Source organism: Coenobita brevimanus, chromosome 59 (genome assembly GCF_032717465.1).
Source record: "Coenobita brevimanus isolate Jiangsu-jjx chromosome 59, ASM3271746v2, whole genome shotgun sequence".
In the NCBI taxonomy this organism is placed as follows: domain Eukaryota; kingdom Metazoa; phylum Arthropoda; class Malacostraca; order Decapoda; family Coenobitidae; genus Coenobita; species Coenobita brevimanus.
In genome coordinates this window covers 26,366,913-26,383,178 of record NC_137012.1, presented here as the reverse complement: position 1 = coordinate 26,383,178, position 16,266 = coordinate 26,366,913, and the positions used below count along the sequence as shown (strand labels likewise).

General features: G+C 42.5%; 1 protein-coding gene across 1 annotated transcript in view; it reads left to right on the top strand.

Moving 5' to 3' along the window:
- The window catches only part of LOC145402934 (homeobox protein cut-like), a 218,726-nt gene extending 203,189 nt beyond the window's left edge, over positions 1 to 15,537 (top strand). The window contains exons 10-15 of the mRNA XM_080274829.1: positions 8,319 to 8,447; positions 9,555 to 9,684; positions 11,652 to 11,759; positions 12,734 to 12,900; positions 13,703 to 13,843; positions 14,278 to 15,537. Of these exons, the coding sequence (XP_080130955.1) occupies positions 8,319 to 8,447; positions 9,555 to 9,684; positions 11,652 to 11,759; positions 12,734 to 12,900; positions 13,703 to 13,843; positions 14,278 to 15,537 (1,935 nt within the window). The remainder of the gene's footprint in view (positions 1 to 8,318; positions 8,448 to 9,554; positions 9,685 to 11,651; positions 11,760 to 12,733; positions 12,901 to 13,702; positions 13,844 to 14,277) is intronic.
- The last annotated feature ends 729 nt before the right edge of the window (positions 15,538 to 16,266 follow it).

The window sequence follows — 16,266 nt, the reverse complement described above, 5'->3', positions numbered from 1 at the left end:
ACGTATCTTTGAGCTCCCTGACTGTCGTTGTGGATAGGAACTGACAACATTGATTACATTTGCTTTTCCTTTACTGGTTATAAATGCCTTGTGGGAGTTCATGCTTAGATCTACTTGTCATCCTCTTTACCTCCTTTGCTATCTATATATCTACCTGCCTACCTGGTTACTTTCACCTGTCTACCTGTTTCTATCTACCTATTCACTTGATCACATGTTTTCCTCTTCATTTATTTACCTGTGTATTTTTGTATGTATAATTTCTTACTTGTCGGTCTCTCTTACTAGTACGCCACCAACCTACCTGGGTATCTGTCCACCTGTCTGTCTTTATACCTGTCTGCCTGTTCACCTTTCCACCTATCTTGTTTATCTGCCTACCTGTCTACCTACCCACCACATCCGGCTTTACCCACCTGCCTACCTACCCACCTACCCAACCATGTACCTCAATGACTTATTTATTCACCTTATTCACACCCACTTTACCAAACCGTCTAATTCACCTGCTTATTTACTCATCCACTCATTCACACCTACACCCCCACACACTCAAGGATTCGCACATTTTTGGCAACTCTCTCTCTCTCTCTCTCTCTCTCTCTCTCTCTCTCTCTCTCTCTGACTCATTCCAAGGCAGAAGGGATCTCTGAAGCTATCATATAAACCCACACTAATGTATAAATATAAACAAAACATGCAAATTATGAAAATGAGGCGAAAACGAAGACGCCAGCCCTCCAAAATAATGATTCTCTTCTCTTTTATCTTCGCTCGAGTAGATGTTTACTGGGGTTCGTGTTTGTGTTTTTAGCGTGGGCAAAAACATGGACTTAGCGCACCAGCTGAGTCATTTGCAGAGACACCCAAACTTGCTCGGATATACTCAATCACAAGCGCATTAAGAGGGTATTTGAACGCACCCACGCACAGTCTTTTGCTGCCCAGATTCACACGTACACTTGATCTCACTCACTCGCACTCATTTTCCTCACACACACACACACACACACACACACACACACACACACACACACACACACACACACACACACACACACACACACACACACACACACACACACACACACACACACACACACACACACCTACTGTGTGTGTGTGTGTGTTGTCTTTCTAGTCTATGAATGTCACTGTTTCTGATAGTGAAAATGTGTATGTGAATGATGTGTGTGTGTCCGTGGATGTATGGGAGTGTGTGCGTGTGTGCGTTAGTGTGTGTTGCGGGTGGTCTAATTGGAAGGGGAAAAAATGCAGGGTTGTGAGTGAAAGGGCAAAAAATATATATTTATATTTAGAAGGGAAGAAACAGTCGGGAAGGAAGGAGAGGGAGAGACGAAGTTGAGAAAATAAATGAGTTTTCCTTTATACTTCATTTCTTCTTAGTATGTATTTCCCTTTTCTGTGCTTTCTGTCGCTCTCTTTCTGTCTTTTCCTTCCCTTTCTTTTTCTTTCCTCTTCATTCTCCTTTCCATTTTGTTTTTGTTTCAGTTCATCATCTCTTGTTTCACCTTTTCATCTAATTGTTAATCACCCTCTTTCCTCCTCCTCCTCCTCCTCCTCCTTTGCCGTTCTATTCTTGAACTTAATAATTATAAAGTAAGCCTTTCCTTTAATAGCAAGGCTGAGCCACCTAGTAAGAACGGAATCATCTATATGGTATGTGTATCTGTGTAACTCTACTTGTAATTTTATCTTATCTTCTCCTCTCTCTATGTATTTTCCCTTCCTTCTTCTTCCTTTTTCTTTTTCTTCCGCCTGCTTTCTTTTTCCTTTTTTTTAAGTTTTCGGTGAATACTAAAGCCAAACCACCTTGTGAGGCTTGTAAGGTGTGGTTGGAGTGTGTATCTGTAACTCTTGTTTTATCCTCCCAATCCCATATTTCTTTCCATTTCTTTTTCTCCCCATTTTCCCTTTTTTTTTTTTTTTATTAATATCTTGGCCCGACCACCTGGTAGGGATAGTAAGGTGTAAGTAGTTTGTGTGACTTTTAATGTGTCCTTCCTTTCCTACATCTCTTCATTTATTTTCTCTCATTTTTTTCCCTTTTTGTTTTATAGGTTTTCAAGGCTTTCTGTTAAAATCAAGGTCGGACCACCTAAAGGATAGTAAAGTCTGTGTCGTCTGTGTATCCATAACTCTTTATTTTATCCTTCCATTCCCACATTTGTTTCTCAATTTTTTCTTCTGTTTCTCTAGCTCTCCAAGTCTTTCTCTTAATATCAAGGTCGCGCCACCGAAGGATAGTAAGGTCTGTGTCGTCTGTGTATCCATAACTCTTATTTTATCCTCACCTTCTCACATGTCTTTTCCTTTTCCTCTCCCTCCTCCCATATTTTCCCCTCATCTGGCCCCACATGTGCTTCGTTAACTCCTGGCATCTCAGAATTATTCCTCAGCTCCCATTTAGATCAACACCCTCACAGGAAACTCAAAAAATAATTCTACATTTCCTTCCCACATGTCACTCACTTATCCAAAATTAATTTCTCGAATGGGACAAGTACAAAAAATAATTCGTGACTTAATGCACGTTCTTTGATTTTATTGTCAGGGGGTTTTGTAAGAATTTTGGGCAGGTGGATGGGTGAGAGTGAGGGATTGTGTGTTTGTGTAAGGTTATAAATAGAGGTTAATTGGCAGATCTTAGTTTTGTGGTTACCTGTGTGTTTGCTTACCTAGAATATGTACTTACGGGCCTACCTACCTACTTACTTACATACTTGCTTATCTACCTACCTTCCTACCTGCTTGTCTACCTATCTCCCTGCAGAATACCTACCTACCTGTCGGCCTGCCTGCCTCCCTACCTACCCATCGACCTACTTACCCACTCACTGATTTACCAACCCACTCACTTACCGTCTTCTAACCCAGGTACCGACCGACCCACCCACCCACCCACTTACCAACCCACCCAACAACTTACCAAGCCATTCATCCACCCACCTATCCACTCAGCAACCCACTCGCCAACCCACCCACCCAGCCAGGCACTCTCCACCCTCACACCCATTTGCTTACCCACCCACTCAGCCACCCACCCACCCTCCCACCCACCTTCCTACGTGGGCATGTGACTCAGATCCTGCCATAAATTAGTTAATGAGACAACAGAGGCAAATAAACCCCTGAAGCCACGACACACGCTCAGATCACTCACCTCCTCTGTGTGTGTGTGTGTGTGTGTGTGTGTGTGTGTGTGTGTGTGTGTGTGTGTGTGTGTGTGTGTGTGAGAGAGAGAGAGAGAGAGAGAGAGAGAGTTGTATAAATATCATTCCGGGATGCTGCCAGAGATCGAGCAGCGTAGAGAGCTGCCATTAGGTGACCGAGGCTGACGGATGCACTCATGTTCGAGTCTTTATAATCGATACGATATGCAAAAATAAGTAGGTAAAGAAGAGGTGCTACAGTTCTTTCACCTTAACCTGGCCCAAATTTTCGTCCTTTTGCTGTTGCCTTCACGTTGTTCAGTGGCAGAATAAGTGCTACGGCTCTGCATCCATTCCGTTGCACTTCTTCTTGACTAGCACCATAATCTAACGTGATTCTCTTGTTACAACTTAGCACTCAGCATGGAGAGACGGTACTTTTAGGCCAAGTTAGAGTAAACAGAGTATTGTAGCCTAAGTCTTATGCGCTGACGAGAATAAGGGATTACGTTTGATAGTGTTGAGGTTGTAAATAATCGACAATACTTGTAGGTGAAACTCAAGAATTTTTGAAAGTGGGTTTGGAATACGAAGTTGTACCGTACGGTCGTAAATCCAAAACACACACACACACACACACACACACACACACACACACACACACACACACACACACACACACACACACACACACACACACACACACACACACACACACACACACACACACACACACACACACACACACAGGTAAAAACAAAGATTGATAGCCAATACAAACGATATAGTAGGGAAGAAAAAATGAAGAGACGAAATAAAGTTCTACAGTAACGACAGAATATGCAAGGAGGAGAGAGAGAGAGAGAGAGAGAGAGAGAGAGAGAGAGAGAGAGAGAGAGTACACAAAACTCTAAATAAGAGAAATGTATAAATTACCCTGAGAAAAGGTAAAAGATAAAACAGGAAAAACAAATAAGACAAAGAGAAACATGACGTAAACCCACATAAGAGAAAGACTATTAAATAATAAATAAGAGGCATGAGAAGAGAGAAAAAGTGAGAAATATAAGAACGACAGGAAAATAATTAAAAAAAAAAAAAAACTTCCAGATAATAAGCATAGCAAAAGACTAAGACAAATATGGCAGAAAAATGTGAAAGTAAGGAAAGATTATCCGAACAAGAGGAATAATAATAATAAAAAAAAAAAAGACAAATATAAGAGTGAAGAGAGCATGGCAAAATTAACAGCCAAAGAGAGACGAAGAAAAAATAATGACAAAAGACAAATTAAATGAATGAACACTAAATAACACCCAAATAGAGAGAGAGAGAGAAAGAAGGAAAGGCAGGGAAGAAGCCTGAAGATAGACAAAAATAAAGAGAGAAAGAGATAATGAAGAGACAAAGAGAAGAGTGGGGAGACAAAGAGGAAGACCAGGCATAAACCCGCTAAAGAGGGAGGGAGAGAAGAGGAGGGTTTAATGTTCGTTTTATTCCCGGTTTTATGAAGTTTTTGCTGATGCGTGTTGGGTTTAGGAGGAGCCTTGCCATCAGTGTTTACGAAGTGGCTGAGTGTTGGGGTGAGGAGGTAATGGTTCACCCCTGCCTTCCTACCTCACCCCTGCCTGCCTCACCCGTGCCTAACCCTGCTTATCTTATCTCCCTGCCTTACCTTGCCTTTTCTCTTACCTTGCTTACCCTGAGTCGAGCTATCTTACAATTTTCTCACCCTGTCTGTCTCTCCTCTCAATCCTTCTGTCACTACATTCTTCTCTACCCTTTCCTTACCTTGCCTAACCCCTGTTTCACCCTGCCTCGTCCCTGCTTCACATCCTGCCTGACCTCTTCTCACTTCAACTAACTCTCCCTGCCTACCTAATCTTCCTGCCTCACTCCACCCCCCATCACCTCCCTGCCTCAGCACCCCCTCACCCCCTCCCTGCCTCACACCACCCAACACCCCCTCCCTGCCTCACACCACCCAACACCCCCTCCCTGCCTCACACCACCCGCTCACCTTTCCTGCCTAACCCCCAAATCAACCATCCTCTTTGTATTTTCACCTCTTACATCATCTCTGCCTAACCCTCTCTACCTGCCACTCTCTCTCTCTCTCTCTCTCTCTCTCTCTCTCTCTCTCTCTCTCTCTCTCTCTCTCTCTCTCTCACACACACACACACACACACACACACACACACACACGTAGTAGGTGGTCTCTGTATGTAGCTACAAAAAAAAGAAAACGAAAAATAAGTTCCTTCACTACAACAGCTGGCTTCGTTCTATTGTTTTTATTGTTTTTTTACGGAAGTTATATGTGTAGTTATGAACTGTTTTTATTTTGGTTCTGTGACAGCTGCTTACGTCTCTCTCTCTCTCTCTCTCTCTCTCTCTCTCTCTCTCTCTCTCTCTCTCTATCTCTATCTGTCTGTCTATCTGTCTACCTATCTGTCTATGTTTATATTGTAAATCAATATGTGGGGCTTTAAGATTTATAGATAATGACTGAGAAAAATACATCTAAATTTTTAAAGACAATACGTGTTTCTCTTTATCAGTAAAAGATAAGAAGTTCAGTTAATTTTCGAGAGAGAGAGAGAGAGAGAGAGAGAGGAGGGACGGAGAGACAGAGAGAAGGGATGAGGAGAGAAAAAACTATCTATTCCCTTTACCAAGAAGACATAAAGATATCAGGCATTTATAGCGAGAATAAAACTGGTATAGAAACGCTAAAGTGAGTGTGGGTGTTTGGAGAGCATATATGTGGGGGGAGGATGGGGGAGGGGGATTTTGGGGGGTTTGGGGGCGTTGGGGATCCTGACACGCACACACATACAGACACACTTGCACTTACATATACTCAGTTATGCATACACAGTCGTAAACACACACGCAAAGACATGCAATGACAGGGATGTTTAGTCACACACACACACACACACACACACACACACACACACACACACTTAAAACACCACAAGCCCTTAGAACACTGAACAACACATGTATACACACACACACACACACACACACACACATAAAACACCACAAGCCCCTAGAACACTGAACAGCACATGTATCCACACACACACACACACATAAAACACCACAAGCCCCTAGAACACTGAACAGCACATGTATCCACACACACACACACACACACACACACACACACACACACACACACACACACACACACACACACACAATAAATCACCCCGAAAGAGGCCATTACAAAAGTCTACTACTGTTCTTAAGTGTCCCACCCCAACTCTACTTTGCATCGCTCTGGCCGAACAGAACTCTCCATGTTAAAGTCTACCCTTTATCATGAAGGAGGGGAAGGAAGTGCATGACTCGGGGTGTTTGTGGTGTTTTTGCCATGTGTGTGTGTGTGTGTGTGTGTGTGTGTGTGTGTGTGTGTGTGTGTGTGTGTGTGTGTGTGATTGGTAGTCTGGCAGCTTGGTTTTTGAAGTAGGGTTAGTGATGGCCTATGTAATTATTTATACACACACACACACACACACACACACACACACACACACACACACACACACACACACACACACACACACACACACACACACACACACACACACACACACAATACTCGAATTTGTGTGAGTGTGCTTGCGTGTTTGTGTGCTGTGGTATATGAGAAATTGAGGGTATCCTGAACTACTGCTAATCCATTTCCTTGAAGTTTTTAATACCACGTTAACTGTTAAGCTCTCTAGAGAAAGTACTGTATATATAAAATCCTATTAATATCCAGCTTATGTCCTGACGGTGGGGAAAAACGGATGATAAAATTGATATCTGGGTTTATTCCCCTTGTTTTGGAAGATTTATTTTTAAGTGTTGTGAAATTATGTCCTGCTGATCTAGAAAAAATTGGGGCTTAAATCTATGGGGGAGAAATTGTCACAAGAGTGGTGTGTGTGTGTGTGTGTGTGTTTGTAGGTGTGATCTTGGCAAAATGGAGGAAAACAGTTATTCTTGTATAGTATTATAAGTATTTTTATTGCAGAAGTCAGTGATGCATTGTCGAAATAAATTACTAATAAATACTTTTAATATGACACGAAAAAAAAAAAAAAAACTACGTATTTTCACATAAACTAAAAAAAAAAAAAAATCGGTGTATTTGAGTCCTGGTAGCAACCTAGAAAAAGAATTGTATTACCTGTGAGATGGTACAAAGGGAAAAAAAAAATCTCAGCTACCGTTAAAAAATTTGCTCTTCTTTGGTCATGGTGGAGACTTAGAAAAAATTACATTGCCTCTGTCCTGGTAGAAACTATTGAAAAAATTTATTACTTAGGTCTTGGTGGAATCTTAAAAAAAAAAAATGCACAAACTTGAAGAAACACCCCGTTACCTGCTTTCCCTACATATTCTGAGAGAGAGAGAGAGAGAGAGGGAGAGAGAGAGAGGGAAGCATAAACCAAGGAAAGTATTGCACTCCCTGGGTCCTGATGTAAGTTTAGGAAAAGATCGCCTTACCTACGTTCTAAAAGCATGGGAGAAATTATAGAAAAGTAGTAGGTGTGTGTGTGTGTGTGTGTGTGTGTGTGTGTGTGTGTGTGTGTGTGTTGTCAGCTGGGGTTGGTTGGCGTTGAGGCACGTTTCTGGAGAGAAGGGGGTCATTATTCCATTGAGGGCCTCCCCCACATCATTCCTCCATTCACAGTTCTCCTCTGCCTTCTTTCTAACTTTTCTGTCTATCTGTTTTCCCTTTCTTTGTCTCCTCCCTTCTGTTTTTTCTCTCTCGTTTCCTTCTCCCTAACTCCTCTCTCCTGCTTCTTCTCCTCTACCCTCATACTGCATCTTCTCTTCTGTTTCATCTCTCCAACCTTTCTCAGCCTCCGTCTCTTGTGAAGATATTTTCCACTTCTTTTAGTATACTTTTCCGTTTTGTGACCCATTTCATGATTCCATATCTTTGTGGTATTCATTTCTTAAGCAATTTTCCTCATTTCCTCTCTCCCAGGTGAAGGAACAGCTGAACCAGTGTAGCATCTCACAGGATTTTTTTTCTTCCATGCTAGAGGTAACAGTGACTCATTTCCTTATTCCTTATCTCTGTGGTATTCATTTTTTAAGCATTTTTCCTCATTTCCTCATTTTCCTCTCTCCCAGGTGAAGGAACAGCTCAGCCAGTACAGCATCTCACAGCGGCTGTTTGGGGAGTCAGTGCTAGGGCTGTCACAGGGCTCCGTGTCTGACCTGCTTGCAAGACCTAAGCCGTGGCACATGTTGACGCAGAAGGTGAGTCAGGTGCAGGAGTCAGTAGTCAGGTGCAGGAGTCAGGTGTATTTTCTATTATTTATTTACTTTTTTATGTATTATTTATATGTATTTATTTATGTTTAGTATTTGCGACACAGAAGGTGAGTCAGGTGTAGGATTCAGTGTTTTATTATCATTATTATTATTATTATTATTATTATTGTTATTATCTGTGGCGCAAAAAGTGAGTCGTGCGCACCTTTTTTTCTATTTATTTATTTATAGTATTTGTGACGCAGAAAGTGAGTCATGCGCACCATTAGTTTTTTTTTTTTTTTTTTTAATTGTAAATGCCTCGTAAAATAATGGCATGATGATAATGAACAGAGGCTGGGTCCTGAGGGGTTGCATGCTCTATATATCATCATCATCATCATCACGGTCATCACCATCATCATTATCATCATCATCATTATCATCATCATCATCACCATCATCGTCATCAGCCTGGGTCGATCTTTGCACCATTTCAGACTTTAAAAGATTTCTGTGATTTGAGAGAAGACTTTTGGGAATTACTTAGAGAAATATTTTAACCATCCCAAGACTTCCTTTTATGGGTACAAAATAAATATCTTCACATTTATCGAGGTAGTGGTGTCTTCTAAATTATTGTTCAGGATGTATTAAATGAACAGTGAAGGTGTATGGTGTTCAAGTGTATACAATGGAGGTTTAATTAGGTTTTAGTGGCGGAGTGCAATGTGTTTTTGGAAGTAGTAATGATGTTGCTTGAAATGGCTCACAAGCATATTCTTTATTACAAGTGCTTTCCCTATAGATTGACATAGATAGATAGTTTGCAATAGAGAATACTGATGCTTAGATATTTTTCCTGTGTGTGATAGTTGAAACAAGTGAAATAAACAGTACCCAAAACTATGCTCCACTAAGTAAAAAGTCACAGTCATTAACACACACACACACACACACACACACACACACACACACACACACACACACACACACACAGAGCACACCACGTCATACCACACAGCACACCACACCACACTACACAACAAAATGTCCTTTACTAATCTTCCTCTCTCTTCCCCCCCAAAAAAAAAATAAATAAATAAATAACAGGGACGCGAGCCGTTTATCCGCATGAAGATCTTCCTCGAGGACGATAATGCAGTACACAAGCTGGTGGCCTCTCAGTACAAGATTGCCCCGGAGAAACTCATGCGCACGGGGGGATATACTGCCCCGCCGCGTAAGTTGTGTTGAGCTGTGTTGGGTTGCTTTGGGTAGGTTTGGGTTGTTCTGGGCTGATTTGGGTAGGTCTGGGTTAATTTTGGTTGTTCTGAGCTGATTTGGGTAGGTTTAGGTTGATTTGGGCTGATCTGGGTTCTCCTGAGCTGGATTGGGTAGGTTTGGGCTGATCTTGATTGGTTTTTGTTGTTTTGAACTGATTTGGGTAGGTTTGGGTTGGTTTGTGATGATCTTGGTTGTTCTAAGCTAATTTGGGTAGGTTTGGGTTGGTTTAGGCTTGTCTTAGCTACAAACGAAAACTCCTTTTGACTGAAATTAATATTCAGTGCTTTCAGTAGCTCTTAAAGTATTCTGATTCATCATAATTTACATTCTCTGTAGGTGAATTTAACCAAACCATGTTAATGTTGGCATTGATATAGATTTAGATTTATACTAAAATATCCAAGATGATTTGGGATTGCTGGATTAATGTAAGGGGATCTGGGTGTAGTTTGAAACATTTCTGTGGCTTATGGTTGGTGTGCAGTGATTTTAGATTATTGCAATTCAGTTTTAAATATGATCTGTTTTATCTGGGCTGAGCTGAGATTTTCTGAATTTATCGCATTGATTATGAACATTTTTCGATAAGTTGCATTCTCTTTTTTTGTTTATCGCTCTTTTATTCTCTCTCTACTTTACCAGCCCATATTTCTTCATAGGCGATGCCGAACTTTCATAAAGTTAGATATTTTTGATTAAAATGTGCTCCTAGTGTTTACCGTAATGTAACGTCTATTCCGTCATACTCGAGCTAACGCAGTGTTTAGATACATTGTAAGTGTCCATTACTACCACCATCTCTTTGATCAGTTAGTAGTACAATAATTAGCTAGATTTAAGTGTAATTCTCTGTTCTCTTTATATTGATTTCACCAGTTTTAGATTATTTAGCTAGAATTTAGTATATTTCTCTGTTTCTACGGCTCTCTCCTTTATTAAGAACTGGCTGGGTCTGCGTTACTGTCTCTTGTTCCATTTTACTAGTCACTGTCAGATGCTGCGAGGCGAACACAATGAATGATTGAAACAGAAAACATTAACCATAATTTGTGTTGTGGGGTACATATGCATTTTTTTTTTTTTTTTTTCGCCTTGTGATATCTGACAGAATTAGTCCTCTGTGTCTTGAATAGAATAATTGTAGACTAGATCTTTTAACTCTCTGATCCATCAACTCTGTCGTCTCTCTCACTTTGCCTGAGCTGCGATTGTCCTATTAAAGTGATCATCTGGGCCAGCAGTGGACAAACTACCCCGCCTTTGACAATACAGCCTAACCATTGCAGACTTGCTCTTAGCCTCTCAGACTAAAATAATTTTCTGAAAACATGGATGCTTCTCAAAGTTCTTAACCCCATAAATATTAAAGATAAGATATCTAAGCTTTCTTAGCAGTGTCTTATAAAAGGAAAATTCTTATGTGAATATTTGCTTCTAAAAAAAATTCAGCTCGATGGATATAACTCAAGAGACCATAAGTTAGTTCTGTGATAATGAGCAGTGGTACTTAACTGTGTATTTAATTGTATTCTTTGACCAGTTTCATAGTTGTCAATTTATTTGTGAAATTCTGAATTATGAAGAACCTATGAAAACATATTTAAGAATGTAAGAAATATGCTAGCAAAAACCTGACACTGGTAATTTTGAAGCATTAATAATTCTGACTTTCTCAGACAGTAATATCTTCATGATATAATCTGGGTACCCTTATTAAGAAGAACCAAGCATGGAAAGAATTTAAAGTTTTACACATTTTACTGCATTATGGTGATGCAGTAACAAATATCATTGATATATTTATCACAGAGAAATATAAAATCATTTAAATAGACACATGTCGAAATCTTTATCAAGGAGAAATATAAAACTGTATATAGTGTTCAATGTTGTTAACCCCATTGCCTGTCCTTCTCATTTTAGTGTATTTAGTTGGTGGTTGTCCGCTGCCTGGGGGACTTGGGGGCCCCGGGGGTCGTCTCCCTGGGGGCTTGTCCACTTCTGGCCCACCTTCCCTTCCGTCATACACAAGTAAGCCCCCCTCTTCTCTGCCTCTTCTTTTTTCATTATCGTGTGCCAATTTCCCTTTTCATTTTCTCTTTCTGGCTCTCTGACTTCTTTTTCATCCCTCTATTTCTCCTTTGTGCACTTTCTCAAATTTTGTCCCATTTTCTCATCTCTACCTCAAACTCTCCTCTCTTCCCCAGTTCCCAAATAGATTTTATCACGTTCCAAAATTCTCCTTCGTGGTCCCTAATTTTATATTCACCTCAAAATGGTTTCTGTCCTCCATAATTTTTTTCCCGCTGCCTTGAACATTCCTCCAGTCTTTTTCTATCTCTACCTCCGGCTCTCCTTCAGCTTCCCTTTTTCTCTACCTCTGCCTCTGACTTTACCTTTGCGTGTGATTCTGCTTCTGATTTTTGGTGAGTGCATTTTAACTGTTGACGGTAGTAGACTCTCTCTCTCTCTCTCTCTCTCTCTCTCTCTCTCTCTCTCTCTGTCAGTCCATCCATCTATCTGCCTGTCTGTCTGTCTGTCTGCCTGTCTATCTATCTATCAGTCTATCTATGTGTCTGTATATATATCTATTTATCTGTCTGTCTGTCTGTCTGTCTGTGTATCTGTCTATCTATCTATTTCTTCCTCGTCATAGATGCTTCATAATGGCTGATTTGGTTTCAGTTTGCCAGTTTTCGTCGCTTTTCGTCCTCATCTTTTGTTTGCCCATTGCGATTGGAGTGCCTGTAGATTGCCTGTATTTGTGCCCAGAAACACACCACACACACACACACACACACACACACACACACACACACACACACGTATATGATCACGAATAAGGCAGTCCTGTACATATGTTACGTAAAGCACGCTCATATATACACATACATGCAAATAAACACACACACACACACACACACACACACACACACACACACACACACACACACACACACACACACACACAGCTCCTAACCACCTTCCTCTCTCCACCCCACCAGGTACCAACAAGCCTCCCCATCACCTGAAGCTTCCCCCGGACCTCCCCAAGGGCATCGAGTCCCCCCTTCCCCCCGTGGGCATCCCCCCCTCCCTCAGCGGCCTCCCCATGCCCTCACACCCCATGAACTTCGACTCTAGGATGCCCCTGCTGGACCCCCTTCGGAAGGTGAGATGCCCCTTTATTATTATTATTATTATTATTATTATTAATGTCTGTTTATTGCCAGACGCCTTAATCCCGTAAGGGGTGACCACAAACAAATCGCATCCATGTCGCCCGGTCCCCCGCCATTTCACTGCCCTGCTCCCAGCTCACATCCCCCCTATCATTATTATTATTATTATTATTATTATTGTTGTTGTTGTTATTGTTATTTTATTATTATTATTATTATTATTATTATTATTATTGTTGTTGTTGTTGTAAGAGGATATTCTGAAATAAAGTTGCAAAACATTATTAATACCTTTTAAAGAGGGAATTATTGCCATGAAATATGTTTGTGTTGCATTGAATATTATGACTTGAATATTTTACGCAGTGTCAGTATGTATCGAGTGTTTCATATATTGTAAATTCTCAGTACTATTACAGTTACACCCAGCACATCTGCCTTACATACAGGCTATGCTTGTGACAATTTCCTGTATTTGCCTTCTTGCTGTACTCTTTTTACACTAACTTGGCCTTGATTTTCCTCTTGTGTCTTATTTTGCATAGCTCAGTGGCAGAAAAAGACAATACTACAGCTCTGCATCCTTTCCATAGCACTACTTCACGACTAACATCATATTCTAGTGTCACTCTATAGTTACAGCACAGCATTCAAGTCAGAGATGATTTTAGGCCAAGTTAGAGTAAAATCTTTGTTTTCTCCCAGTCTGAGGTTATATTAGTTTCCTCTTCAGTGTCACACTCTATCCACATCCTAACCCACGTGTCCCTGTGTACGTGTCTGCAGGTACAGGGAAGCATGGGAAGCCCTCGCGTGCCTGGTCCAGTGGCGCCCTCTGTGTACGAGATGGCCGCCCTCACGCAGGACCTCGACACACAGGTCATCACCACCAAGATCAAGGAGGCATTGCTGGCTAACAATATTGGACAGAAGGTGGGCACATAGCATCAGTGTTTGTGGTTGTTAGGTTATGTTTGGTCGTTCGATTGGTTAGGTTAGATTATCACCACCACGTACAAGGAGACACTGCTGGCTAACAATATTGGGATGAAGTGTGTCCAGTGAAGTAGTTTAGTGATGAATAATACAACTTTTTACAGTCAGCTAGTGCTGTAATTTAGAACTTACAAAAGAACCTCACATGAAGCACTCAAGCTTTAATTAACGATTTTTATGTACTTCGATGGGCACGTGAAAAAAATGCATGTTAAAAATGACTACTGATAATGAGACCTAAGTGTACCCGCATATATAATCATCATTTTTGTTTTTGGTATAAGTGTCGTTATGGTCAGTGTGGTTATAGCCTGATGACTGGCCTTGTAATGACTCCTTTGCCCGGATACAATTTCTCCTTCATCCTACAGCTGTTCGGTGAAGCAGTCCTGGGCCTGTCACAAGGCTCAGTGTCTGAGCTGCTGAGCAAGCCCAAACCATGGCACATGCTGAGCATCAAAGGTCGCGAGCCATTCATCCGCATGCAGTTGTGGCTGAATGACTCCCGCAACCTGGAGAAGCTGCAGGCGCTGAAGAACGAGCGGCGTGAGGCCAACAAGCGACGACGCGCACTGGACCCCGCCGCCGAGGTGTCGCAGGACTCACCAGACGTGTTCCAGGCACCGTCTCCTGGTGGCTCCTCCAAGAAGCAGAGGGTGTTGTTCTCTGATGAACAGAAGGAGGCATTGAAATTGGCCTTCGCTCTGGACCCATACCCCAATCTGGCCACCATAGAGTTCCTGGCGCAGGAGCTGCAGCTGTCCACTCGCACCATCACAAATTGGTTTCACAACCACCGCATGCGACTCAAACAGCAGCCCGTAAGCCCAGGAGAAACTGGCTCCCCCTCCCGTGACCCACCTCCCCCACCCCCGCCCCCACCCACACAGTCCCAGGGCCAGGTGTTTGACCATTTGCAGTTCCGCATCCTTCTGTCCCAGCGGCTGATGGAGCTGAGGAAAGAGAAGGGACAGCCACCTATACCCGGACTTGGCCCTGGTTTGCCCCCCGGCCTCTTCCCCCACTTCCCCCACCTCACCCCACACGGCCTGACCCCCCACCCCCTGGACCGTGACGTATCAGGGGGCCTTGACCTCACCATGAAGCAGGATCCTGAGTTCGACGACGCCTCACTTGGGGACGAAGACTCAAACATGTCAGGCGCCATGAGCCCCAGCGGGGGCGGACGCTCGGAGGGTGAAGGAGATGGAGAAGGGCGTGGCGCCCCTTCACCAGTGGCCCGCAGCTCCCGCCGGAAGCCTGCTGCACCTCAGTGGGTGAACCCATCCTGGGCGACGGGTGACAGTAGCAAGGAGCGTGAGGTGATCATCAATGGTGTATGCGTCATGCAGACAGACGACTATCGCCTCCGTGAACAGGAGACGGTACGCATTGAACCCACACCAGTAAAGGAGGAGCCGTCTGAGGAGACAGGAGTGGAGGAGGAGCAGCAGCAGCAACAACAGCAACAGCAGCAGCAGCCTGGCTCCACCCTACCTTCTCCCTGTCCCGATACTGCTGAGGGGGAGCAGCCCCCAGCGCGGGAGGAGGAGGAGGGTGGGGCGGAGGAGCCGAGCAGCCAGGAGGGAGGCAAGGAGACGGGTGAGGGCGAGGAGGAGGAGGAGGCGTGATGCTAGTGGCGCCTAACAGAGGAAGAGACGAGACGACGCTTTTGGATTCCAGAGTTTATCCCGTTGTTCTGTTGTTGTGGCGACCGGCCAGGCGGCGTTGTGGGCCTTTAAAATCACACTCTCCTAAGTCCTAAAACAAGAGAAACGTCAACCTGTTATTTTATTATGAAAAAGAAATGTTCGTGTGTTTTACTTGTTAACGTGTCTAAAGATTTGTAAATATAAACTTTTTTTCTCCTCAAGCTCCCTACTCTTAGGATAGATACTTCAGGTATTTAGAATGCCATAATATTAAACAAAGCGCTGAACTTTTTTTCTTGCTTGTGAGAAAGGCTGGAATCCGACCTATGAACACAACCCGGGTATATGAAGGTCCCACAAAATATGGTGATCGCGACTGAGTAAAAAAAATAATGGAGTAGTTTTTAAGTTTCAGTGGTCGGATCTTTTTCTAAACTTAAGCCCACGAGTGAGACATTAACCCATACCGGTGACCAAATAGTAGACCGACTTAGATGATATAATAGTTACCCCCACATTTCCTCCCTTCGACAACCACTTTGTATAAAAAGAAAATGCAAGAAAAAAAATACCCTGAAAAAAAAAAATGGTGACCGAAGAAAGCTGACAAAATGAGACAAAGACTAACATTATCTAGTCTCTTTTTTATTATTATTTATATATTTATCGAATGCTTGTAATGTTCAAAACGAAGAGAAAACGGGGGGA